General features: G+C 43.6%; 1 protein-coding gene across 6 annotated transcripts in view; it reads left to right on the forward strand.

Annotated features, from left to right (window-relative positions):
• The window catches only part of RERE (arginine-glutamic acid dipeptide repeats), a 243,524-nt gene that overhangs the window by 184,742 nt on the left and 33,046 nt on the right, over nucleotides 1-25,736 (forward strand). For all 6 annotated transcript variants that reach the window (XM_054222253.1, XM_054222256.1, XM_054222255.1 and 3 more), the window contains one exon: nucleotides 4,078-4,158. In XM_054222253.1, coding sequence (XP_054078228.1) covers nucleotides 4,078-4,158 — 81 coding nt within the window. The remainder of the gene's footprint in view (nucleotides 1-4,077; nucleotides 4,159-25,736) is intronic.

Raw genomic sequence — 25,736 nt, forward strand, 5'->3', positions numbered from 1 at the left:
GTAAAGAAGAAAAACGGGAACCTCAGTTCCCGGTTAAAACCTGGGGTGCGGAATTTCAGCATGCGGTAGCAAATTTTTCCTGCCAAGCTGTAATCTCTTGATAATAGAAACCCTGACGCATAACCTTAACTACAGCTTTGCAATGGCATTATCATCACGTTGATAAACATGCCATCTGAGCTCTGTTAGAACATAATGGCTTTGTGTATCTTGTCATGATATTTGTTTCTTGGGATAAAATATGGGACCTGCAAGTAACACATATGCAAACGTTAACATGCTTGTTCCTTGTTCTTCCTGGGTTATTTATAGCTCCCTGTTTACACGGTGTAGCAGGATATTGCAGAGTCTAATACGTTTCATCGGGGAGGTTCAAATTATAAAATGGTATTAGGAGATGTTGTGTGGTGGCTGGTCAATAGCCATGGTAACCACTTTGGGAAAGACAACTGGGTCGTCTGTCAGTGTTGCCTGACCCTGCGAGCCATGGGATTCCCTAATCAGACTTCACAGCAATAATGATCCACCGCTTTTTTTTTTTTAAATTGTGTTACAGTTTGTCTTCAGTGAACAGTGCGAACAACGATGCTGAAAGAATTGTCATAAATAATGTTTCAAAGTTAAACCTATGTAGTAAAATTGGAATGTTATCTTAATTTTTAAAAGTACAGAACTTGGATTTTTAAAACGTTGTGCTCTAGAGCCGCTTCCACGCTTTATCCCAACTTCTTTCTCGTGCATCCATAGGTTTAAGCCTCATTGTTCTACCAGCCCTGTGTCGTAGGACTATTTTAATTCAGCAGCTGTTGTTTTCAGATGCCTTCTGCGAGCGGTGCACCAACATCTCCTTCACTGTTAAAATGCAGACATAAAATTTGTTGCGTGTCATTTGTGCAGAGGAGAGAAAATTCAAGCTGTGTTATGCAGTCTGTTTTATGAGGTGCCGGAGAGCAACAGGTCACTCCTGATTTGGTGTGCAACTATTTAGTGCTTTTGGATTTAAAAACATTTGGAGGTCTCTACTGTGCTTGACTTGGAGACAAGAAGTACCTGTTCTTGCTGCAGGCTAAAGGAGAACTGAACGTGATGTCCAAATTAATGGAAGACTAGAAGAGGAAGGAAAATCTGAAAAAGAAAATGTTTTGAAAAAACCTCGATTTTATTAAGCTTTAGAATTTCTGTCTTAGGTTTCCGAAACTAATCTTTGTGTGCTTTTGTTGTTCTTTGTGTATTAAGAAGTGGCGCTCTCTTGCCTTTCAGCAGAGGCACACGACTATTTCATAGTTGGATATCTGGCACTGCCTCAGTGGCCTAGTGGTAGTTCTGTATGACGCCGATAAAGGTGACAGCGTAATTGGCCAAAACTTCAGAATGCCAGAAGGATGGACTTCATTTATATTTGGAAATTTGGAGCAGCATTTCAAGCTCCCTCTAATGCTGTTATTCAGGTGGGCTATATGCTGGGCTTATGTTCCTGGTAGGGATTTTTGACGTCTCCCGAATTCAAAGGAAAACAGTTTGTCATAGGCTTTTTTAATACAGAGCTGAATTCCAACACAAAACAAATGTAAAATAGTTTGGTTAAAAGGAATCTTAAAAAAATAAATGAAATGGTCCTCTGAGAATTGAGATATACCATAGTAAGTCTTTGGCAAAATGAGGAATAGGGAACCAGGGCTTTTCATTTCATGCAATGGACCAGATTGCTGTCGTGTTTCCCTGTGTCTTTTTTCATCCTTGGTTGGAGTGTTCCAGCTCTGGTTTCTTCTTATTCCCCTACAGCTTTGTATGTTTCATTTATGCTATATGCTCCGTTAACTGATGCTGGAAGAGCAGGGTACCTCCCGTACAGTCCAGGAGGCCGCGATGTCAAAGCCAGGAACCCAGCTGCAGCGTTTAGAATCTGAGTTTCCCCTTGGACTGCTTGTTTTCAAAGGTTTCCTGATTTCGTTGATTTTCGTTCTCCGTGATAAGCTGCAGACAGGAATTATGCTGCTTGTTGGGATGTTGGGAGTGCTTTGAGGACACGGTTGTTCGCCTTGTTGCTGCTGCCATGTTTTCTTGCCGAGAAGTCAGAAGAGTTGTGCGTGTGGTGCCAGGGGAGCCATTGGCCTCCCCCTCAGTGTGATGAAAATTCCTCGTCGTTCACATGGTAAAAAGTGTGTGTGCGTGCGTCAGTGACAGGTTACATGTTGTAGGCAGCCTGGGTATCTCGCTCTGCAGGTGCGTGTGACTTCTGTCTGTGGATGGGGGCTGGGACCCTGCTTTTACTAACATTTCCTTGTTCGGGAGCCCGAGTGCAAAGCCCAAGGAGCAAACAGTGCTCTGTTTGCTGGTTTAAAAGCAGGAGGTGGGTATGAGCAAATCACACACTGCAAGGGACTGTAATCTCAAAGCACATACAACCGGTGGTTAATTCTTGTCTCTGTGCCCCCAGGCATGTTCTTGGCGAACCCTAGCAGTCTTGCTGGCTTTGAGGGACAGGGTTAGGTAAGGATAGATCCCTGTGCGGGCACATCTGCAAAATAATATGCACGAGGTTCCAAAGAGACTGTACACTCATATTCAGCATTGTGGTGGGAGCTTCTGAGGTGTACAGAGCACTATTTTGGTTGTGAATTACCCTTTCTGGGATTCCTTATCCCCTTCGTAATATGGAAGCTTGTAATCACCTGCCCACCTCCGTCCAGTAGGTGTTTGCAAGAAGATGTGGTGCAAAATGCATTAAGTCAACTTCAGGTTTGTTTCTTTTTAGGAAATTAATTGCCCCAGAATGTTAGTGCCCATATACTCAGCATCCCTCATCCTTTTTGCAGGCAGAATTTGGTATTTTCAAAGTGTTTATACCTGTATGCTTATAGGAAAGGAGAAAGTCCCTCAGGGCTGGCCTTTCGGAAGAGGCACCCTGTGTTTAGCTGTAATCTCCTGCTACTGATCGTGGCGGTGAAATGTTGGGGTCTGGCTGAGCCGGGTCCCAGAGCCGCAGGCGGCGGTGGGTGCAGGAGTGAAGGTGCCTCGGGAGGAGGAGGAGGAGGGGGGCGAGCGATGCTCGCAGCTGGCGGCTGCCGGGTTATCTCGGTGTGGGGGGGAGGTATTTCAGCGGGGAAACATGAGCGCAAGGGGCAGCTGAAGCGGGGGGACGGGCGGGGAGGGAAGGGCGGCCGCGGGGTGCGGCGGATGCCGGGGGAGGGAGCCCCCACCCCGCCGCAGAGCCCCCGGGGACCGGCGGAGCGTTCATCCGGCGCCTGGTTCCGCGGGGCTTTCCCGGGGGAGGGTGGACGGACGAGGCTGGGCGGGGGGGTGCCCGGCGATCCAGGCCGCCTTTTGCGGCGCGCCCCGCGGGTTCCGCGCCGCCCAGCCCCGCCGCGATCACATGCTGGGCGGCCGCCGCCTCCCGCCCGGCCCTCCGCGCCCCTCCGCGCAGCTCCGCTCGCCTCCGCCGGCCTCGCCTCGCCTCCGCCGCTCGCCCCGGCCCCCCGCCGTCGCCGCGGGGCCGCCCCGACCCGCCGGCGGGGCGAGAGGAGGAGGAGGAAGAAGCAGCGCGTCTCGGCGTGGCGAGCGACCGCGGACCGCTGCGAGCCACCGAGGGGGAGCGGCGGCGGCTCGGCCGGGCTCGGCGTTCGGGGTTGTTCCGCCGAAAAACGGGGAGGGCGAGTGCCGAGGGCCGGCGGCTGCCGGGGCTGCTGAAGCCCCGCCGGCGCTGCGCTCCCCCCCGACTCCCGGCGTTGCGTATTTTCCTTCGGCTGCCGCTTCCTAATTGAAAAACCGAGCAGGGGGGAGACGTGCGGCAGGAGCCTTCGGTCCTTTCGGAGAAGAACTGACTGTGGTACTGACTTTTTTAAAGCTTCAGAGGTTGGAAGTTTGACGTAGAAGTGAATGTGGCTTGAATTTTTCAGTATCTTTTCAAGGCTTTTTTTCCCCTGCCTGTTTTCGGTGGCTGTGTAGGTATACGTTCTCTTCTGTCGACAGTCCTTAAGCGAAGAACATTGTTTGGCTGTTGTGCTGATTAACAAGATATTTTTTCTGATTTTTTTTTTTCTTCTGCTGACATACTATTTTTGTTATCTTTTATTGCAGAAACGTTTTATTAAGGGGTTGAGGCAGTACGGCAAGAACTTCTTCAGGATCCGAAAGGAGTTGCTTCCGAATAAGGAGACGGTAAGTACATTTGGACTTTATGTAATTTGCTTTTTCTCTCGCTGCTTCAGTGTTTGATCTTACAAAACTATTTCCTTTTCACCCTGAACTGAATTCTCTTCAGATAAATGGAAGAGAAATCCGCAGCCAGAAAAGGTAGCTGTAATTTTTAGTGCAGTTTTGAGGTCTTAGTGTATGAAAGATGTTACATAAAATAGTCGTCATTGCTGAACGGAGTCACTAAGGGTGGATGAACTGTATTTATGGAGACCAAATCTAATTTTAAATTCTGACATTATGATGGGATAATACACTTATGTCACCCACTTGGGCTCAAATGGCAGTGGGTAATTAAAGAAAGCCTAAAACAAAACAAAATCTAATTGAATCTGGAAGACTGAGGTATGTGCCGGCTGCTCCTAGGACCTGCAGAATTCAGTTGTTGTGTTTAACTCTTTGCGTTCCTGAAACGTGGACAGCAAGCGTGTAACTTCAGTGTCGGAATTGATCTGTGGCTAATTACTCTAATGAACTTGATAAAGCTTACCTAACTGTCATTCTGTTGAAAATCCTGGCAAGTGCTTGGAAGGAAGATGGACAGGGAGGAGTGGTTGACTTCTTCAAAGGAAAGAGGGTTTGGGAAGCCTTGGGAATTTAGTTACTTTTCCATTAGTCCTAATTGCCAAGCTGCTCTAGAAGCTTCGGTTTCTGTTCTGCAGGTGTCATTTAACTGCTGGGAGGGTGGTTTTGGAAAGCGGTTTTCATATTTGTTCTGAATTTAGAAGGTAGGTAACTCAATGAAAATTGAGTTAGGCTGTTTTTCTAGCAATGTGTTACTGATCTGGAAAACACTTACTTAAAACATAACTGGTTGTTTAGACTGTTACATGTGTGGAATCTGGATGTTCAGTGGGGAAGAACGTTACTGTAAAAATATTTTAAAACCTGTCACTTAGCGTAGTATGTTTCCAGTCTGTTCTGAGATGTTCTTGTGAGACGATACTGTGATATCACAATCTTTCCTTGGTAAATAGTAAACTGCAGAGGTCAAATAGAAAGGGGAGGATAAAATGATTCCTGGAGTGCCTCAGTTGGTGTTTACGTTCACTGGGTCTGTTGCGAACGATGGGAAAACTTAATTACTGATCAAGTGTAGGTAGACTTTGCTTTAGTGTTGTGTCGGATTCTGAGGCCTGAAGGCCCGTTGTTGGAAAGATGACAGCTCAGAAGGAATGCTGAAATTGTATCCTTCTTCACAACGTCTAAAAATCCAGCACACAGGCAGCTTAAGCAGTCCTTTCTCTTTTCTTCAGAATATCTCCTAGCAATGTGTTTAGAACAAATTGGTGTTTACTTTAGAAATGAATTCTGTTGATGGGAAAGTTACCAAGAGGCAAAAGGACTCTTCTGAAGTTTGAATTGCAGCAATACGAAATACGCTTTTAAATACAAAATGTTTCTTTGCGATAGAGAAAAACGGTTTGCGTGAGAAAGGAAAAGAAAAACTCCAGAACTGCGAGGGGGGGCAGGTGTCTGACCCTCTTTGTACTCCTTGACTTCTACATTTGAACTTGGGTATCAGGCCTGAGGCCTTCCGTAAAAGTTTTGCAAGTTTGCACGTGGTGTGAAACTTTAAGCTATCGTTTTTCAAGGGTTACATTTTTGGTTTATTACGTCTAAATTTTGAGTATAGAGAAGACGAAGATATTAAGTTAGAGCGACTGGGAAACAGGGTGCCCATGGCTTTGAGCAGGCTTTTTTAGCCCCTAGTGGTAACTGATCTACAAGTAACCTTTGACCTACAACGGATTGTTTAATCTCCATTTCCTATTTTTGCCCACAGGTCTCACTTCTGCTTTCTTTTTGTTCCCAGTCTTTTTCAGGCAGAATTTACAGCAGTTTTGCCTAGTAAGACACGCAGAATAAAGGCTGCAGTAAATACTGTTTGACTATCTATTTTCTTCCTTAAAGTGGAATAATGAATAATGTAAATTGCAAGGCTGTGGAATTCATTTGTCCGTATTTTTTTCATGACCAGAATAATTTCGGATACTTTGCCTGACATTTTTCTGTTGCAGTGTGAAGTAACCCTCTAGCAATTCCAGAAAAGCTAGAAAAAAGGCTCTATTTTCCTGTTAGGCACCATGTTAACATGAGGTGAAAAGCTAAAAATCATTATAGGGGCGCAAAAGCATTGCGGCAGCTCCCGAGTTCTGCAAAAGCTACTTGAAAACGAATCAGGAGCATTCTTGATGTGACTTGTCCTAAATGGAAACCAGGCTGTAGGTCAGTACATCCTGCACGTTTCTGATTTATTAAGAGTTTACTGCACTCGTCACTGAAGCCTGCGGGGAGGGGAGCCAGGGGTTTTGCCTCTCTGCAAAACCCACTTAAAGTTAAATCTCCTTATTATCGTGCTTCTTGTATAATGCCTGCCTCTTCCAGATGCTTATATTTATGCTGCTTTCAGTGGGGCAGAACTCCTCCTAATATCCCCTTAAGCCCTGCAGCTGGAACGCTGAAATAGGGGGAGATAAGTAATACAATAGAAACACAAAATCATTGTAGAGACCAGGCCTGTTTTATATTAAATCAAGCTGAGGCTACCGTACGGAAAGTCAGAATGTAGAGGTGAATATGACATTGTATTTCTTTTATAATATTGGGAGGTGTAAAGTGGCCATGGTGGGAGATGGGAATTAGGCCACGCTGTACTAAGTTTTCACAAGCGTGTTAAGGAATGTCCTATTTGAGCTGTGCCTCTGCTTTTTTTCTCTCCATAGTTAATGTACGGTATCTTTGAAGGAAACACTGTATTTGTCAATGTGTATTTCAACTAGTTTAAGACAGTTTTTCAGCAGTTTTTTAATTGTTTCTTCTAAATGAATAACCAGCAAGAAAAAAAGCCTTTATGAATGAAAGTATTTGCTGCATACCAAAGCTGTATGTTTGTTTAGGTCTTCCCTCTTCTAGTTTGTTTCAAATTTCCAGTTTATTTCCAAGTCGATGCTGGGGAGGGTATAAACAGCTGTAGCATTCTTTTCAAGCTTTAATAAGCAAGAGACACGGGGACTAAAATCAGCTCTCATCTGAGCATGCCCTCTGCTGAAACGGATCGAGGGACGCCAGCGGTGTTAAGGCTGGATCAGTAAGTGTTAACCTTGGGATACTCCGCAGGAAAAGCACCTCTATGTAGATGAGCTTAAATAAAACTTGGGAAACTTCCTTGGGTTTCCATTGAACTCTGTCTTAAACATATTGTTCCCTGGGTTCCCATGGATCTTTCGTCTTTCCCCTTCCCCCGGGTAGTTTTCTCTTAGTCAGTTATAGCTGCAGTTGAGTGGAGCAGTTGGTGAATTATCCTGCTCTCATTCGGTTCGTACTTAGCAGCACTTTGGATTCTTCTCCGCAGCAAGCTGAGAAGCAAATTTTTGAGGCACTTATGTGACATGAATGGTTTTCATTAATAACTTTCATTAAAATTCATATGTTGTGAGAATGCAAGGTACACAGCTGGAAACAAGTTTTCTTAAGTATCTGATTTGGCTTTCAACGTGATCCCCCCCCCCCCCCCCATTTGGGTTAATTGGCTAAAACTTAGTGATAATACAGGATTTTCAAAATATTTAAAATTCTCCTGCTCTGAATTCTTTAGGTGATTACACTGAGCTGCTTGGATTTGAGAGTTTAGAAGCACCAGCATTGTGATAGGCCTGAGATAAACGTACGTAAATGCCTACAAGGTTGGGGATTGACTTAACTGTGTTCTTGTAAAGAACTTAACTCTGTGGTGGTGGCATGGCAAAGGTAAATAGAAATGTGGAGTGAAGGTGAGCTTGTACAGTCCCAGCAGGAGGAGGAGGAGGCCAAGTCATGGCGTCAGCTTGCTCAGATTGAGAGCGGGGTCCTGTTCCCCTCAGCCCGCCCTTGTGCTGGTCCCTCGGAAACGCTTCTGGGAGCTTTGGCTGGGGTGCACCTCCCGCGTGCCCGGACTTTTGAAGGCCACGGCCCCAGAAGACGCAGACTTGTTTTCCTCAGGCTGGAGTTCAGCCTGCTTTATGTCAGCTGTGTTGTCTGACCAGCGGAACTCAAACACCTCATGCCACTGGAAATGGAGAGGGATGTGTGTGATAAGTTTAAGAATTATATCATGTTATGTCATTAGATCTCCACGGTATATGCTGCAATTGAATTGAGGGTTTGGAAACACTGTGTCTTCCATAGGAATAGGCCCAAGTACTTTTGACCTTTTCTTAAAACTGGGGTGACACCCGTTGGAATGCTTTGAGGTTCTCGAGTGTGTTCTTACAGAATCATAGAATTGTCTAGGTTGGAAGGGACCTTTAAGATGGAGTCCAGCCATCAACCCAGTGCTGCCAAAAAGCACCTAACCCATGTCTCTCAGCACCACGTCTGCCCGGCTTTTAAATACCTCCAGGGATGGCAATTCCACCACTGCCCTGGGCAGCCTGTTCTGGTTTTTGATAACCTTTTCGGTGAAGAATTTTTTCCCTATATCAATCCTAAACCTCCCCTGGCGCAACTTGAGGCCGTTTCCTCTTGTCCTGTTGCCTGTTCCTTGGGAGAAGCATCTGACCCCCGCTTCTCTACACCCTCCTTTCAGGGAAGGTTTATGGCCCATGATTGTGCCCGTGGCCTAATTGTCTGCTTGTCTTTTTTCTGGCAGGCTGACGCTCCTCAGTGAGCCTTGTAGAGCTTCTTGCTTAGTGAGACGCCCAAAAAGAGGACAGTGAATCTTTGTGGAGGCATGCAGGCTTTGGTCTAATTTTGTGTTGAGTTTCCCTGTTGAGCACATAGGTATCTTTGGTGTGTGTGACTTTTGGTTTGGCTGCTCAGCAAGAGATGACAGAGCAGTGGAAAGGTCTTGCCTCTGGGTGGATGCTTCTGTATTTAGCTTTAAAACACAGTGTAAATAGAAGTCATGAATATCAGCTGTTTTCTTTAGATCAAAATATCTGCAATGTGCTGGATTTAAGTGTGTAAGAACTAAACGTGCATCACTTTCTTTAGCAAAAATACTCTCTCTTCTGAGAGTAAAATCCTTCTCTCCAAACTAAATGCTGTTGGGACTTATCTCAGACTAAATAAGCTGTGCTCTGTTAATGTTAGGAGACAAAACGAGTGCAGTGTGAGCTTTCAGCATAAACTTCTGTTTAATTTTAGATTGGGGTTTAGATAAACAGTTTTATTCTTGCCTCATTAATGCTTAATCTTGTGTTACATAATATACAATATTGGCTTCCTGAGTAGCTCTTAAATATAGTGCAAACGCACAGGAGCTGAAAGGTCACTGCAGTTACCATATGTGCGGGCTGGCAAGGTGTTTGTCCTCTCCGAGGACAGACTGTATACTGTTCGTGTCAACAAACAGCCTCAGCAATATTTGTGTAAAATTCTCATGAGTGTATGAAAGGTAAAGATTCTCCCTCGACGTAATTGTTCCAATAGCAGTTTCCCTTTGATCAAAAGAGAGGGATAATTAGGCGAATATATTTTGGGCTGTTAGTATAAAGTGATTAGTTAGCCCTACATTTGCTTTTTAATATTTGCATTTAGGGATGTAACCTATTTGTACCAATAGCTGAGTTTGTGTCTGTGGCGTGGGCATTATCGCTGCTCTCCTTTCCCAAAGGAAATGTGTTTGATTTGATGGTATATTCCCTAATGATAGGATATTAATACATTGCAGAGTCAAGGCATGTTATTTCCTGACTTGTCTTTGCTGCAGGAGTGTTCGGAAAGGGACAGGCTATGTAAGCCTTTTCTGTTTGAAAGCTGAACCTTTTGCCTTAATAACTTGTTCTAGCCTAGATGCAGCCAGAGCTGAAATTTTCCATTAGAGTTTGAAGCGACTGCCAACATAAACAGCCACTGCTGCTTTTCATTTCATCTCTGCTCGCTGCTGCTGGTGCTTCCATTGCAGTTGGAGGGTTTTGTTCTTGTTAAAGCAGGGACTATAGGCTTCACGTTTTAAAAATGACAGCCTAACACTATTTTTTCTTTAGTCATAGCAGATACCCTACTGGGCTTCGGTCCATTTTGAAAAATGGGCAGAGGCATCGGTTAGTTGTTTTTCCTGTGTCAGTGAAACCATTGATTCATTTGCATAACAAACTCTTCTCTGGGGAGCGTGTTGGCTTTTTTCTTTTTTTTTTTCTTTTTTTTTTTTTTTGAGTGTGGCTATCTTAGCTGATTGAAGGAGAACACTAAATTAATATGTTTGGCTTTAAGGTAAAGCAGTGTACTGAGGAGGCATACAGTAATGCGGTTCATGCTTCTCACCAGGAGCAGGAAAAGTAAGCCAAAGAATTTAATGAAATGCTGAGCTCATAGGAGCTGAGCTCAGATGGAGATATTCCTAAATTTAAGTGGCACTGAGCTGAAAGCTGTTTACAAAGCCCAGATCATCTGTAAGGGATGTTCAGTATACATGTTTGCTGTGATTTGGCTTGTTTTTAAAAGTTTAACTGTTAAACCTATTACAAATGTCATCATTTTATTGGATAATAAACCAGAAGGTTTGGAAAGGTCTTTAAAGAGAGAGAAAGGTTTAACTGTAGTGTACACCATGTCGTCTTCATCTCTGAAAACCGATTGCAGGTCTTCCAGGTGAGTAGAGCTGCCGGCTGTACACTTCATTGGACGAGCTCGGGCCACAGTTTGTGCTTTATATACCATGCGTGTTCCTTTTGTTTCGGTTTCCTGAGTTTCTGCTTTCGACTTAACATATCCTGGAGGTATATATTGCTTAGCTCTTAAATCCGTGCTCCGTGAACTGCCTGTTTACCTTGACTGTTCGCTTTCAGGGCCCAGTGCCACCAGCGTGTGGTCATCTGCTGAATGACTGGGGTTCATCTTCCAAAGACCAAAATACCCTTTTGCATACCCGTGTGTCTCGATTTCAGCTGAAGCAAGTAAAACCAAAGAAAGAAAGTACCTAACGTGCTTTGGTTTTGTTTGTTTTAAGTCTCTTAAGCTTTCTCTTAAGAGAATAAGTGAATTAATTTTTAATTGCATTATTTCACTGTTGTAGTCTAAAAGTAATGTACAATGTCATCAGCTCAAAAACTGGGCTTCTCGTTTGAGCTTCTTACTAAGAAACCTTTGTAGGTGAAGAGCATAAAACCAGAAGGTGTATTCACCGTGCCAGCTGGACTCTAGAATTGTGTTTAGCGTGGGTAATAAATCAACTCTGCACTCTGGTGGTTTGGGTTTTTTTTATTATTTTACATTACAAGATTGAAACTCATTGTTTATTTTTCTCTGAAGGTTTAGAGGTAGGTAGGGGTAAAATATTGTTGCAAGCAAAAGAGGGCCATTAGGCAATTGCATTGAGTTCTGTCAGAGAGCCAAAAAAGGACAATTTCTGCTTTGTAGCGGAAGGTATGTAGTTGAAGATCTAAGCCAAGATTATTTGGGAAGTTGATACAATATTGTCTGAGTCTTCCTCCACAGCTGAGAGAACACAATGCTTCCCTGACTCCTCATAGTTCTGTTACGCCGCCTTTTCCTTACCTTCTGTTTATAATTCACCGTCGTAAGGCATTTCGGTTTGTTTGTTTTCTTGTGAATTCTCTCTTTTGCATCGATGCTGAAGGGTATGTGTGACTCTCATTAAAATGTTTTTGTTCATCAACAGCTGTATATTTCTGTTCTGTATTTTCCTTTCCCGATGAGAAAAGATAATAGCTTTTCTTCTTTCGTAGCAGTTGTCAGATTGTATCGAATACTCAGACGTGAATCCTAAGGTCTTGTGAACCTCAGGCACATAAAATAGGTATCTATTTGAGAAATTGTGCAGTTTATCTTCATGGTTGAGTGTCCTATCCTGGCAGGATTCTTTTCCACGGATGCCATGCATCAGGCACTTCATGTTGTTTGTTTCCCATCCAGTTATTGACTGAAAATACGCTTTAAAACTTGAAGATGGTATTCAGAAAGGCAAAATAAACAAGTCGTATTAGCAACAGAGATATTTGTGGGACATCCTGTCCTAGAGCAGTGCAAATGTTACAAAATTTTGGTACCTCCTTGAATAAATTAATCTGTATGATCCTGCTGGGTGTCTGATTTTTGAAATGGCTTCATAGAGAAATACTGTCCACGTAATCCTCGCTGTGGTACTAACGCACAGACCCACAGCCGATACCTGAGGATCTCGTGATCTTTAATCGTATACCTGACATACAGCACTCTTGGGTGTGGAACTGGAGTTTTTACGAGTTAAGAGCTGAGTCAGAAGCAAACCTGGTGACTCGCTCAGGGGAAGCGAAAGCATCTGTGGCAAAGCAGGAGGATAAATCTGCGTGTCCTCTGTAATGACTGCACTGATGTGAAAGAGGTGTCGCGCGAATCTCGTCCTACAAGTACTTGATTTAATCTATAAAAGATATACATGAATCAATGGTTTGTTTTAGTGAAAGTTAAGGACTTCTGTTATGCATGGACACAGCATCGGAGATGGTGGTGTCTAACTGGGGGGACTGGAGGGGGCAACACAACTCAACTCTTGGGACACAACACAACTCTTGGGAAGAGCAGCACGTCAGTGCTGAGTGAGTATGTGTCTGCCTGCTGCTGGTTAGTCCCTCCTCCTTGCCTATGGGGTGGGAATGCTGACTTTTAAAAACTCCCGTATGGAGCAGACAAAGGAATTCCTTTCGAAAAGGGTTTTTGGAAAGGGAGGGAGATGTGGAGACAAGTGGTTTGGTTGGCAGGCGGTGAGTTTTGTGGCAGTTGCTCAAGTCTGAGATATTGAAAAACAAACTGCAGTGAAACTCAGGCAGTTTTTGCAGCTCATTCAACTTCTGTGTTTAAACTTGGTGTTTATGGCCTATATATAATTGGTTTTTTGATTTTTGTCTGTGTATTTGGGCCAAGTTTTATCAGTAATTACCCACTGGAAGCCAGCGCAGACTGCTCACAGACAGTTTTTGTCAGACTGGTGGCCTGCTTACATTTGAGGCGCAGGCATTCTGTCTTGCTACTTGATTTTTCTCCTCCTCAGCACCCACGCTGCTTTCTTATCCTAGTCAGGGATAATGAAGATTAATTACAAATGTACCATTAAGGGGAAAAAACGGAGGAGGGGCAGCCGGATTGTAGCTAACAGAACTGAGGATGTTATCCAGGTGTTGTCCCAAGCGGTGCCATCTCACGTGTGTATTTACAGCATGCGAGAGCGAGCGATTACAATTTCAAGAGGTATTGCAGCAGTTCTATTTGAATTTTCAAGTCCAAGAAGTAAGTAAGTATGAACAGCTTTGACCCGTTGTGAGAGTCAGGGTGATCTGGAGCGCTCACTAGTTCAAAGCACTTTTCAGTGCCTTAACGCAGACATTCAGAAAACTGTTGCCCAGGTTGGGGGGAGTTCAATAGAGCAAGTCATCTGGGGGCAAGAGATTGTGCACCAGGAAAAAAAAAATCCCGGCTGTTGGCAGAGAGTAAACTATACTTTTAATGCGTCTTGCCTGCCATACTGAGCATGAAATTAACTTTCTTCTTATACAACAGATCATTGGCCTTAATCGTTGCTTCCTGCCCCAGATGGCATGGTAAGAATGGTATCTGCAGCGTTTTTTTGGCATAGAATCAGCCCCCAAATACATTATTCAGTCCTAAATATCCTGTAATATGCTGCTATAACTGTACTGCGAGAACAAGACAATAACAACTTCAGTAGACAGATGCACTCATTTTGTCATTTCTGTTTCAAACCAGCTGTAAAAAAGAAGCAGTGCTTGATTACTGGGTTTTTTGTTTGTTTGTTTTGTGTTGTTTTTTTTTTTCTTTTCTTGCCAAGGAAAACTCCCAGGAAATACACAGATTGTGGAATAAACTGAGAACGAGGAGTTAAGAATAGTGGCTTTTGTTTAAAGGAGCTGTGCCATAGGGGAAACTAAGGCAGTTTGTGGATATAACAGGCTCCGTAAGCCTTGTGCTTCAAGAAACATTTAATATCACAAGCTGAAATCTGCTACGTTTGCTTTTGGTTTGTTTCCCCTTTCTATTTTGCATCTGAAAGAAAAATGCTCGGGAGTATGACAGAATTCAAATTCCCAGGATATAATAATGCTAGCGGTTACTTAGATTAGAGGTGGTGGTGGTCTTTTGGGGAAACATCTGCTTTTATCCCAGCAGCGTGTGAGGGAAGAGGCGTGTTCTGCGAGGTGTTCCCTTGGAGGAGGAAAGCTGCAGATCCAAATGACATACATGTGTTTGGATTTACACTGGGGACTCCTTTCCCTGCCAGGAGGCAGAATGCGCTTTCAGGCACCTTAGTGTCGTCGTTTTGTCCGAAATCTGGGTTCTTTACCCATTGTGCAATCCAGTAACACACCGAGCAGAGGGATTTCCAAGTTTATTCCATTAATGCGCAGAAATGGGGGGCTCATTCCAAGGGAGCACACCTTAGTTTCAAAAACTTGCCTTTTTATCCACTGATTATTACATGTTCTAACAATCAATACATATTCGTTGTTATTCTCTTTAATGATTGGTCAAGGTTTCTTTGCTTCCTATGTGAATTAGTACACAGACGCTGGTGTCTTCATGTGTTTTTCTCTTAAGTAGGTGGTATCGTTTGGGTCGGTGGTCAATGAGTCGGTGGTCGCAATCTCCCCCTGCTGAAGTTACCTGTTACCTGCATCTCCTCTACTCCCAGCAGTTCCAGGTGGTTTTCTCGGTTTGCTGACCAGGCCTGTAGTTCATCATTCTCTTGACAGAAATATCCTGCTTATTAACAAAGCTACATTGTCTAGTAGTTAATTGCTTAATTCAATCTTAGATTAATCATGTCTAGTTACTATTTCTCTATAGTTGATGAAATATGGTTGGGGCTGTATAGATGACTTTTAGCAGCAGTGACAGGGTCCCTTGGTTGCTTCGGTTACATGTTACATTCCATTTTTCTAGTTAATACCAATTTTACTACAGCATTCTGGTATGTGGAACACAGAGATAATGAAGCTGTGAGCCACGTGAAATGCTTAGGCTTTGGGTTTCGCATTCCTGCTCGTGAGTAAGAAGCATCTTGCGGGACTGGGGTCCACCGTTGGTGCATTTTGCTTGGAGTTAAAGGGGCTCCCTCTGCTGCCTCTGCCTCCGCCGTTCTCCCAGGTGGAGCTGCATTCGTGCTGCAGCATCCCGCATTCTGCCGTACAGAAATTCACCGCCCTGCTGCACTTCTGGCCTTTAGTCTAGCTGAGAAGGTACAGGTAGTGTCACATCAAACACGGAGTAATCAAAGCAGGTTCCACAGAACCTTCCACCTTTTGCTTTCTACATCCCTTATTTTTTAAAAAATCGTAGAATGTGGACGGGTGTGTTTCCTTCCGATTTAGATCTTTCAAGATTAAATTTTTCAATTCTCCTTTTCTTTATAAACGTGAACTTAGGAACTTTCTCTTTTGGGGAGATGTAAATGAGAGGTGGTTTCCTAAGTAATCGCTGTATTTAAGAACTTGGAGTCTTAGGAAATAGAGTGTTAGGAGATTAACGAGAAAATCAAGAATGCTGACAGTACTGATGGTTGGGAAATCCTTATTGGCTCTGGTCATCTGGTATAGAGAAAATTGGCAGGGAATATTGTTTCTTTTTATGCTATTATGCTGTACAGCGCTCAGAAATCTGGCATTAAAAAGGTGCTGATAAGTACTTTTATTGCCATGGTGAAATAGATCGTTCTTGCTGGGTGGAACAGTTGAGTTGATTCCTCTGCTTTCCCTCCCCCAGACACACTTTCTGTGCTCCCTTTTCCCTTCCTCCCAATGCCCCTGACACAAACGGAGTTATTTCGTACAATGCCTCTAGACCCTAACCTTTAAAGCGAGGGAGCCTGCATTCCGAGTTATAAACCAGCTCTTTCCTCCTGCAATTTGAGAAGTTCTCCCTGTCGTTGAATTCTGAGCCTGCTTTGTGCCCAGCGCCGCTCGTTGTGTAAAGCCCCAGGACATCCCACAGGAACTCTTGATTTATTTTGCTAACTCTGCCCTTCTCTGCGGTTCAGAAACCTCTAATGATCTGTGAAGCTCCAAGATTTTTTGAGTTGAACAGTAGTAGTTTTAAGAACCTCCTCTACTACATGAAAGTCTTAACGCTTTCCACATGCTGGGTTTTAGGCCTTGTGAAAAGCTGACCTCCTACAAATATAGTTTGTAAAGCGAGGCATCCTGGGCCAGGGCTGTTGTGAAATGGTGGTGGGGGGGGAAGGGGGTGTGTGTGTTGTGTTCAAAAAAATGTAATGAAAACTCTGGGCTTTGGGCCAGCAAGGAAGATGTGATCCAGTGAACGTGTTTCTGTTGCCCTTTGTTACTGTTCAAGTTTGATTAGTTTGTTTCCGGTAAGCTTAACTATGGTTCTTTTCTTCTTTTTTTCTTTTTTTTCTTTTTTTTTTTTTTAATGGCTAAGGAGGGGATCTTTGCCAGAGCTCGAGTCTTTCATTACCTGAATTGCAGTGGGAGGGAACTGGAGAAATAAATCATGCCACCTCCCCAGCAAACAAACAAACTGAACAAACAAAAAACCCAACCAAACCCTCTCCATGAAACTAGATACAAACAACCCTTTTCCCTCCTCTCCTCCTTCCTGCAGCCCTCCCGCTCTTACCGTCCCTCCCTTCCCGGATGTTTCTTTTAGGCCTTTAGGGTTAAGAGTGAATTTAGACAAATGTGTGATGCTAACTGCTTTACTCGTATTTGTCTTTGCTATTTAGCAGCACAAGATAAGGGAAAGAGGGATTTTGCCATTCTAAAGGCTTATTTGCGAGAGCCCAAACGACGCATTTGTTGCCCGGCTGTGTAGGAGAGGGTGCGTCACAGAAGCCTGGTGACCTCGTCACAGATTCTGCGCTTGCCGGGTTGTGTAGTAAGTTGGGTTTTTTTTGCCTGGGCAGCGCTCTTCGGTTTGGTGGTGTTTCCCTGCAGCTTGGCTGACTTCTCTGCGATTCTGGTGTCGCGCAGACGGCGCTTTCTGTCTAGGTTTCCTTTCCTTGTGTTAAGAGTACCACAGTTCGCAGTGCGAAAGGGCTCAGATGCTGGAACAATATAATTTGCAAAAATAGGTGGTTTTTTGGGTTGGACCCTGGTTTTGTTCTGCAGAATCTCGTACCTTGCAGATTCAGATGTGTTTAAAAATATGTGCCGTAAACCTTGCAGGCTCCGGATGCTTAAAGAGCATGTTGAAAAACGCATTTATCCTAAATCCTGCTGTTAAATCAGATCCAGTACGTAGAATAACTCCGTGGGTTGTATACCTGGACTTTCACCTTGTTATGATGAAGTGACATGGACAAAGGCCTTCCACCTTCAATGCTGTGTTAAACTTGTATTGATTTAACAGTTCCAGCTCATGTTCTTATTCTGTGGCATTTGATGTGATAGATTTTTTTGTTGTTGCGTGGCTTTAGAAGAACATTCTTTTGTTGTGAGCATAAGAGCTCCTCAAAAGAATTTGTCTGCTCACTGTGGGCATAAAGCTCTCCTCCCTGTCCTTCCCTTATTTGTATTCCTTTAAGGTGACTTAATGTTTTTGTTTCAGAGAAATCTGTGTGTTTTAAACTTGTAAGCCTTTCAAAAATGATTAAAATTATTTTCAGCTAAAGGATGAAAAGGAGGGATCTAAAGATTTGAACAACCAGAGAGTTCTAGCCCATAGCTGTCCGAGATGTGTTTGGAAATACTGCATAGACTTTCAGAAAGTTTTATTTAAAGGTCTGTATCTACTGCGGAGGGAGAAATGGAGGTTGTAGGCGTCCGTTTGTGGTTGTTACGGATGACCCCACTTGCCCCACTCGTATCTTCTGAATATTTTTCCATGGAGCATATTAATGGTGCTGCTGAAGAGAAAATGATGGGATTGGTAAGTGTTTAAGTGAAAACGGCCCTACTGTTTTCCCACCTCATCTGATCACTCTTTTATAGTCCTTATATCCCGTATTTACACAGTCTCGAGTCATGACTCTAGAAAACCATGCTGGCATTTAGAAATTGTGGCTGTGGGAGTTTTTGTTGCTTCAGCAATTAAGTAGTATGTAACAAATTTATGTGAATCACCACTGAATAGCTAGTTTTATATATTTATGTCTGTGCCAAACCAGTGTTAAGGTTTTGGTTGGTTTTTTTTTTTTAATTACTGAAGTTTGGCTTTGACCTTTTCAAGTGAACTTACGTAGAAAAGATATGGGAAATTTTTGAAACAGAGTTTCGCATTATGTTTGATTGCTTTAGTTGTCATCTTAGAGCTGAGAATGCGGATGGAATCCTGCAGGCTGTAGATAAACAGCCTTTCTGGTGCACTGTTGGGTCTTGGTTTGTCGTTCCACAAAGGTCATGTCAAAATGAGGGGGGGGGAAAACCCCAAAACAAAACAGCAAAAAACCACAGACTAGCAGGGATTTCTTATCTTAGGCATAAGAAGTTCTTCGAGCTACTGATTTTTGGATATTCTTGCTTCAGTCTCTCTCCAGGAATATCTCATCTCTCCCTTCAATGCTGAAAGGAGTCCATTGTGTAACTTCCCAAATACTCTGTGAATCAGGCTCCAGCTTCTGCGCTCTCACTGTACTCCTACTGCTCTATTGGCAGAAGGAACGCTGATAAGAGGAGGTAGTTTCTTTAGTTGGGTTAATGGCTGTAGTTGACGTCTTTGCAGATCGAGCAGTGCGGGGGAAAAACCCAGCTAGTGGAGACCTGGTGGATAGACCAAACATTGATAGCTACGGTTCGCTCTGGCTCTTCGATTAGACCTGGCCGTTTCTGAATGGTTCTTACCAGTTTCCTAAGATCATCCATCTGCTTTTATTCCTCTTCCCCCCCGCTTCCCAAGGTCACCTTCATCTGCAGTATATAGTGGGGATTTCCATTTTATTTCATTAGAAGTGTTTTTGAAGGGCAGGAGGAAAGTAAGTTAGATGCTGCCAAAGCTTTGTTGCCTCTGTATTATTTTGCCTTGTCTCCATAATAATGAATTTTGACGGTGCTTGCTGGAAGGCTGCTGGGTTCCTGGCAGCTCTGCTTTCTCCCTCCCTGGGGGTCTGTTCCCCATGGGATGGATCCCTCTGAGATGCAGACGCTGAAAAAAAAGTTGCTGTTACTCAAATCTTTTCTGAACAGAATGTGCGTCTGCTAATTAAATCCTTTGACAGGTAAAAAGCCGTTTTGTAGGAGGCTTATCCTTCCTCTGTTAGCTCTGAAGCGTTCCTGAGGAATTCGGTGCCGCAGTCGGTACCATCCGTAGGCTGGGAGCTTTTCCAGGCTTGGTGCCGGGCGGTTGGAGGCTCTACACCTGCGATGCCGGTGCACGATTCCCGACCCCAGCGAGGAACCAAACCACCGGTAAAAACGGCTGGTGAGCCACAGAAGCAGCTTTTGTTCCTGTATTTGACAATTAGAATGGTTTCAGTTATGAGACCGCTTTGCAGTAGCATGTGTTTGATGGATTAGGGAAATATGAGTAACAGAAAACCTGTCTTGCTGCTTTGTGATGCCCGAGGCTTTTTCGGAAGGGAGGAAGGAGTGCTGCGATTTGGGGTAGCAACAGCTTTCTTCTGAGTGGGAAATGCAAATTAAGAAGGTCTTCACGGTTTTAAATATAAAAAATAACCAAAGTAAATACACACAACCACTGTAAGAACTTTTTGAATTCAGTTATGTATGATATTCCCTTATATACTTTGTTCCACTTTCAATTTCCCACCTTTAATACATTTTTGAAAATTTGAATTTTCAAGGTTACTGTGGGAATGTATCCCTAGGTGAGCTCTCATTATTGGATGTTACTCTGCTCCAGAAAACTGTCTGCCGTGATTGACTGTAAGGAAATAATTGGTATAAGTTGTGGGTTTGTTAGGTTTTGTTAGGTTGTGGTGTTGGGCTTCTTGTTTTTAATTGCCAGAGCACTGAGTGTGGAACAGGTACTCTCTCTTCTCACAGGCACCAAAAAGAGACACAGGTAAATGGCTGTATCTTGTGATGCTTTCAGTTTGTCCCACATGTTAAATCTATTTAAAAATGCAAATGTTCTTATAATCCTGTGTATCTGCAGAGTAAATAACTGTTCTTTTTCTACCGTAGTAGAGGAGGAGGAAATTGGTGTTTTCCTACCTTGTTGGATGTGATTCTTCGGTGTTAAACATTTTTTTTTTTCTTTCACGTGTAAATTAAAACACCACCCCCCCACCCCCCCACAACTGCAGTACCCGGAGAATACCCTAATTCAGGAAACAACCTGGTTTGTTCTCCCTTCCACCGCTGAGGTCTTGTTAGCCGTGTCATTCCTCTTGGGCGAGCGCCACGAGACAAGTCAGTAGAGCGCCGTACGCCTGACGGTTAGGTTAGGTACAGCTGTGCCGTGCGAGTGACGCTGTGCTCTGCTGACCTGTTACCTTCTTTGCTACAATTCATGGTTAATTATTTTTTTCCGGTCGACTGTCTTTTGAACTCTTGCAGTGTGGAGTATTATCATAGGTTTGGAAACATAACACAGTGATTTTTAACTGTTAATCTTATCCGGACTTGTTAAACTTTTATTTGAATTTATTCTGAGGAATGCAGTATGTGTGGCGGACAAAATGATTGAGTAACAGGCTTGTTACTGATCAACATAATTCTGAAAAAAACATAATATTAACAGTTTCCTCCCTCCCTGTTACCTGGTGGTTTGAAGCTAACACAACGCTGCTGAAAGCTTCCCTCTTTTCCCGCTCGGCTCCCGACAGTGCCTGCCGTGAGGGACACTTACAGCCACTGGTCATCAACTATCCGATACTGTAGTTACTTGCCCTTTGAAAGCTGAATTAACGTTAACAAGGGAATCTCCTAGGATACGATACAACCATCTAGTTAATGACTTGGGATGGGAGGAAGGGACAATGTTTCAAGTTACTCTTGACTTTTGGTTTTAAGGTGATAGCACCGGCATGTGTTCATTCCACAATGGAAGGCAGTAATATGCGTAGGTATCTATTGTAGCATTAAAATTGCAATTAATCTGGGTCTTATGTCATGTAGTCTCACTCTCAGCATGTCCACGTAGGAAACTTGGCTCCCATGGTTGTATAGAAGCAGTGTAGTGTTATCGGAAAAAGTTAACCCATTTCTAGGGTAACCTGACTCTACTTTGGTAGGACCCATTATATTATTGGGATGTCCCCGTCATTCTTTGGTTCACTTCCCTTGGGAGACAGAAGCTGTGAAAGATGGTTGGAAGGAACAAGAGTGATATGAGAATGTAGCTTTTTTTTAAAAAAAAAAAAAAAAGAAAAATACACAAAAACCACCAACCAAAACAAAAAACCAAACTAAACTACAGCAGTCAAAACACACACAAACCCCCCCATAATTCCAAATTTATGGCCTAAATCTAATAAAATTACAGGCTTGCGTTCAGGCAGAGTTTTCCAACACAAAGGGGGTGACAGCCTGGTGACAGCGTGACTGTTCCTGAAGGTTGGTTTTCAAACACGCAGTTAATGTCAGCCTTTCGGAGATTTTACGCTTGTGCACCTTGGGCAGCCTCGTTCCTTTTATCTTGAAAGGGGCTGCTTTTAATGTTGAGAGGATGGAGCCAATTATTTCAGGGTTACATGGCAGTTGTTTTTTTTTTTCCTCTGGCATGTTCCGCAAGAGCCTTATGCCATGTTTCTCCCATCCTTTTCTTTTAAGCAGTTCTACCTTGTTTCAGATACTTGTGGTGTTTCCTATTGAAGATAAAAAATGTCTTTTAAGGAAAAAAATACTGTTTGTTGAAATAAGCAGTACTCTAAATGCTTGACATTTTATAAAAAAAAAAAAAAAGCCTTTTATGGTAATGGGGAGGGGGAGAAGGGTTGATTAATGATGTGCGTGGACAGATACGGTCAGACTGTGGCAACGTCTTGAAAACTTCCTTTGAACGTAGAGCACAATGGTGAAGTGTTTTAACCAGTAGCGCCAACCACAGGAGAAATGTTTAGTATAAAGATGTGTGCTTTTTTTAAATGAAATTATTCTGTATTTAACAAACAAGTGAGATCTACCAAGATTGTCTGCTTGACATGGAAAAATTACTTAGGTTTTCTTCTTTTCATAGGTCGATGCTGCTTTTTTATCTTACATTGTGTGTGCTTCACAATTTCAGAATTACATTCTGTTGATAACCGCGGCGTTATTCTGTGTCACTCGCGTTGGTTGGGAAGCTGCTCTGCCAATGGTTCAAACTTTAACAGCAAACATCCCTGCAGGGTTTATCATTTTCCAGACAAGATGGCTGAGTTGATAGAAACATTTCCACTGCCGCCTCGCAGCAGATGCCCTGGTGGAACGTAATTCATTACTGCCGCCTCCTCCTTTTTCAATGGCTTCTGAGCTGGGGCGTTCTGTAAATATTTTGTTTGGGGTGGTGATTAAAGCTATGGAAAGGGAGGAGGACTAGGAGCGGGGTAGGGGGCGAAGGATGCAGTTGGCTGGATGGGGCTGTGTGTTTCAGGGTTCGTAGAGGTTCTGCAGAGGAAAGGGGTGGCCGAGGAAAGGGGGATGTAAGGGAACTGGGAGGAGCAGTAGTTCTTAACACGACCTACTTCTGATGTTGAACTTCGTAAGGAGCTTTGGGCAGTCAATTAGTAGGATTAATGGGTTATTTGTATGTTTGAATGTGGATATTTGTATGCTTTGTTTTGTAAAGATAGGCTTTTCTGGAATGCGGAATTTGCAAAGATATTTCTTTGTTTTTGCTCCCTCAACTCCTACTGCTTTATTATTTTTTTTTTTTTATGCTTTAGTATTTCCCTAGCTTCACCTTTCGATCACAGTTTGCCACTTCACAGAAGCCTGGAGTTTTGCAGTGTTTCTCTCCTCTTTATCACTCTGAAGAGAGGCCGATTCGGGGAACTGAAGCAGCTCAGAGCGATTAGGGTTTACACAAATGAGTTGCTCATTGTTTTTTCTCTTGTAGTGTTTTGTGTGTCTTGTATACAGAAGGGTAGGAGTGGATTTAGGCTCCTTGACTCCTTCAAATATTCTGATCCACCCAGATGCATATTTGCTTCCTGGGAATGCTGCCAGCTCTTCTGTCCCGAATGCTTCAGGCTGAATTTGAACCACTGAGTTGGAAGTGAAGAACTGCAAATCTTACCTGTTCAAAGGCCCTTTCCTGCTTTGGAGCCACAAATGTGTAGTAGTTCCCTGCTGCTTACACCTTGCTATTCCTGGACGTTGAGCTGCTGATAATATTTTTACATGGTATAAAATAAGCAATGTAAAAACTTCTTACATGCCTGAGACGAATGTCAGATGTTTGTGGGACCTCTGTGTGTGTTTGTGTGTGAAAGATTCATGAAATGTTTCAAAGAGATGGTAGTAGTGTTGTGAAAAATAGAGCTATAGAAACATTCCAGTAAGTTTTTCCATTTTATTTTTTTTTTAGTGCATCATTTTCTGTATTTTTCCCCTTTTCCTTTTTATCGCTAGTACCATTTGCATGAAGGCACCTGTATTGGTCTTAATTTGCTGCTTTTGGTTTTTTGACACCTGAAGACACCGCGTTTTGTCCTGCTATCTTGGTGGCAGCTACTCAACAGCAGTGTATAGAGCTGGGCAGTCCCAGTTGTCCTCACGTGTGTATAGGAATGGGCTGAACCTCAGCCTGCAATTTCACAAGTGAGGCCTAAGCAATGGAAACACACAAATAAATTGAGAAATTGTCAGTTACCTTGCAAACAATACCTGCAAGGATGGACCAAAAATAAACGATACATCTTAGTGATGTTAGGGTGATTAGTTTAATGAAGGGGGGAGAAATATGAAAGCTAGAATTACTTACAAAACGCTACGAGACACCCAAAACATACCCTGTGCTTATAATCTATGTGTCTAGATCCAGCATAGTAAAGTGATTTTTAACCCAGAAAACGAGTGTTTGTGGTCTGTCTTCCATGTGTCGTGGGGTTTCTTGTGTAATGTCTCAAATCCCTGTTATTGCAAGATGTCTGCCTTGGTTGTGTCAGCTTGGTTGGGTAATTGAGTGTACCTGTAATCAAAAACGAGCTTGCAGCTTGAGTCCATGGTGTTCTATTTATTTGAATTTGCCTAAGCCTGCAAGATACGGGGTTTGTGGTTGGTAGGACAGGATGCTGCCAACTCCAAAACCGGACAAACAGATTGGGAATAGTTAAGCAGAACAGAAAGGCTGTTGTGAGGTAATAATGTTGCTGTTGAATAACTTGAGGTGATGAATTGTTTGAAGCAGCAGATGCCTTTAAGAGCCGAGATGGCTGTCACTGCCGTGTTTTGCTCCTAATTGATGGAGAACTGCACATAAAGCTGAGAGCATTCTTAGGTTATTGAATATTTCATATGGAAAACAGAGGGATTCTGCGTTTAGAGAGGCTGTGAAGATGTCAACCACAAAGAACCTTTGTCGTATCCTAGGCTGCGTTAACATGGGGGGGGGGATTCTGCCCCTCTGCTCCGCTCTGGGAGACCCCCCTGGAGTGCTGCCTCCAGCCCTGGGGCACCGACAGCAGAAGGACACGGAGCTGTTGGAGCGGGGCCGGAGGAGGCCATGGAGATGCTGGGAGGGCTGGAGCCCCTCTGCTGCGAGGACAGGCTGAGAGACCTGGGGGGGTTCAGCCTGGAGAAGAGAAGGCTCCGGGGAGACCTTATTGCAGCCATTCAGCATATAAAGGTGGAGAAAGAGTTTTTACCAGGACCTGTAGTGACAGGACAAGGGGCAACAGTTGTAAAATGAAAGAGGGTAGATTTCGTTTGGCTATAAGGAAGAAATTTTTTATGCTGAGATATTGGAAGAGGTTGCCCAGAGAAGCTGTGGCTGCCCCGTCCCTGGAGGGGTTCAGGGCCAGGTTGGACGGGGCTTGGAGCAACCTGGGCTGGTGGGAGGTGTCCCTGCCCAGGGCAGGGGGTGGCACTGGGTGATCTTTAAGGTCCCTTCCAACCCAAACCGTTCTGTGATTCTGTGTCTCCCCCAAACTTTAGTTTTGGAGGAGTATCCCCTAACTGACGCTTTCCCATTTCACTGGAACAGGTAGGAATGGGGTGTAATCTGTAATGGGACAGGAGTGGACAGGGAAAAGAAGAAGATAGAGATGGAGGATTCTCAGAATGGTTTGACATATGACGTCAACATGGCCTTTCTAAGCTGGCTGTTTTATGCCAAGTTTGATGCGATGGGGCAGTGTACAGAGAAACCCTTTATAAGACTTACAAGTATTCGATGTCTACAGGAAACGTTAACTTGTGCGCTACATGTGGTTGTTTGCTGAACTTGGCCCTGAGCACAAGCACTGTGTTAAACACTGATTTTTGTTTTGCAAATGGAGATCTTCCATGGTTAGAAGGAAAAATGAGAATGTGTCCCCACCAAATAGACTTTTGGCATTCCAGTTTTCAAACTTACACATGCAGCGCGCTGAATGTCCATCTCAAGCTTTGGTTCACTGAACTGTGTCTTTCTTAAGGATTTACTTATGGCATAATATTTTGCTGTAGTAAACCAAATCCAGAACATAGTGCAACTTCATAATAGGTGAAAGCTGGTGTTGCTATGCGTAGAGCCACAGGTTGGTTGGTTTTGGGAGAGGAAAGAAA

Source organism: Rissa tridactyla, chromosome 16 (genome assembly GCF_028500815.1).
Source record: "Rissa tridactyla isolate bRisTri1 chromosome 16, bRisTri1.patW.cur.20221130, whole genome shotgun sequence".
Classification (NCBI taxonomy): Eukaryota; Metazoa; Chordata; class Aves; order Charadriiformes; family Laridae; genus Rissa; species Rissa tridactyla.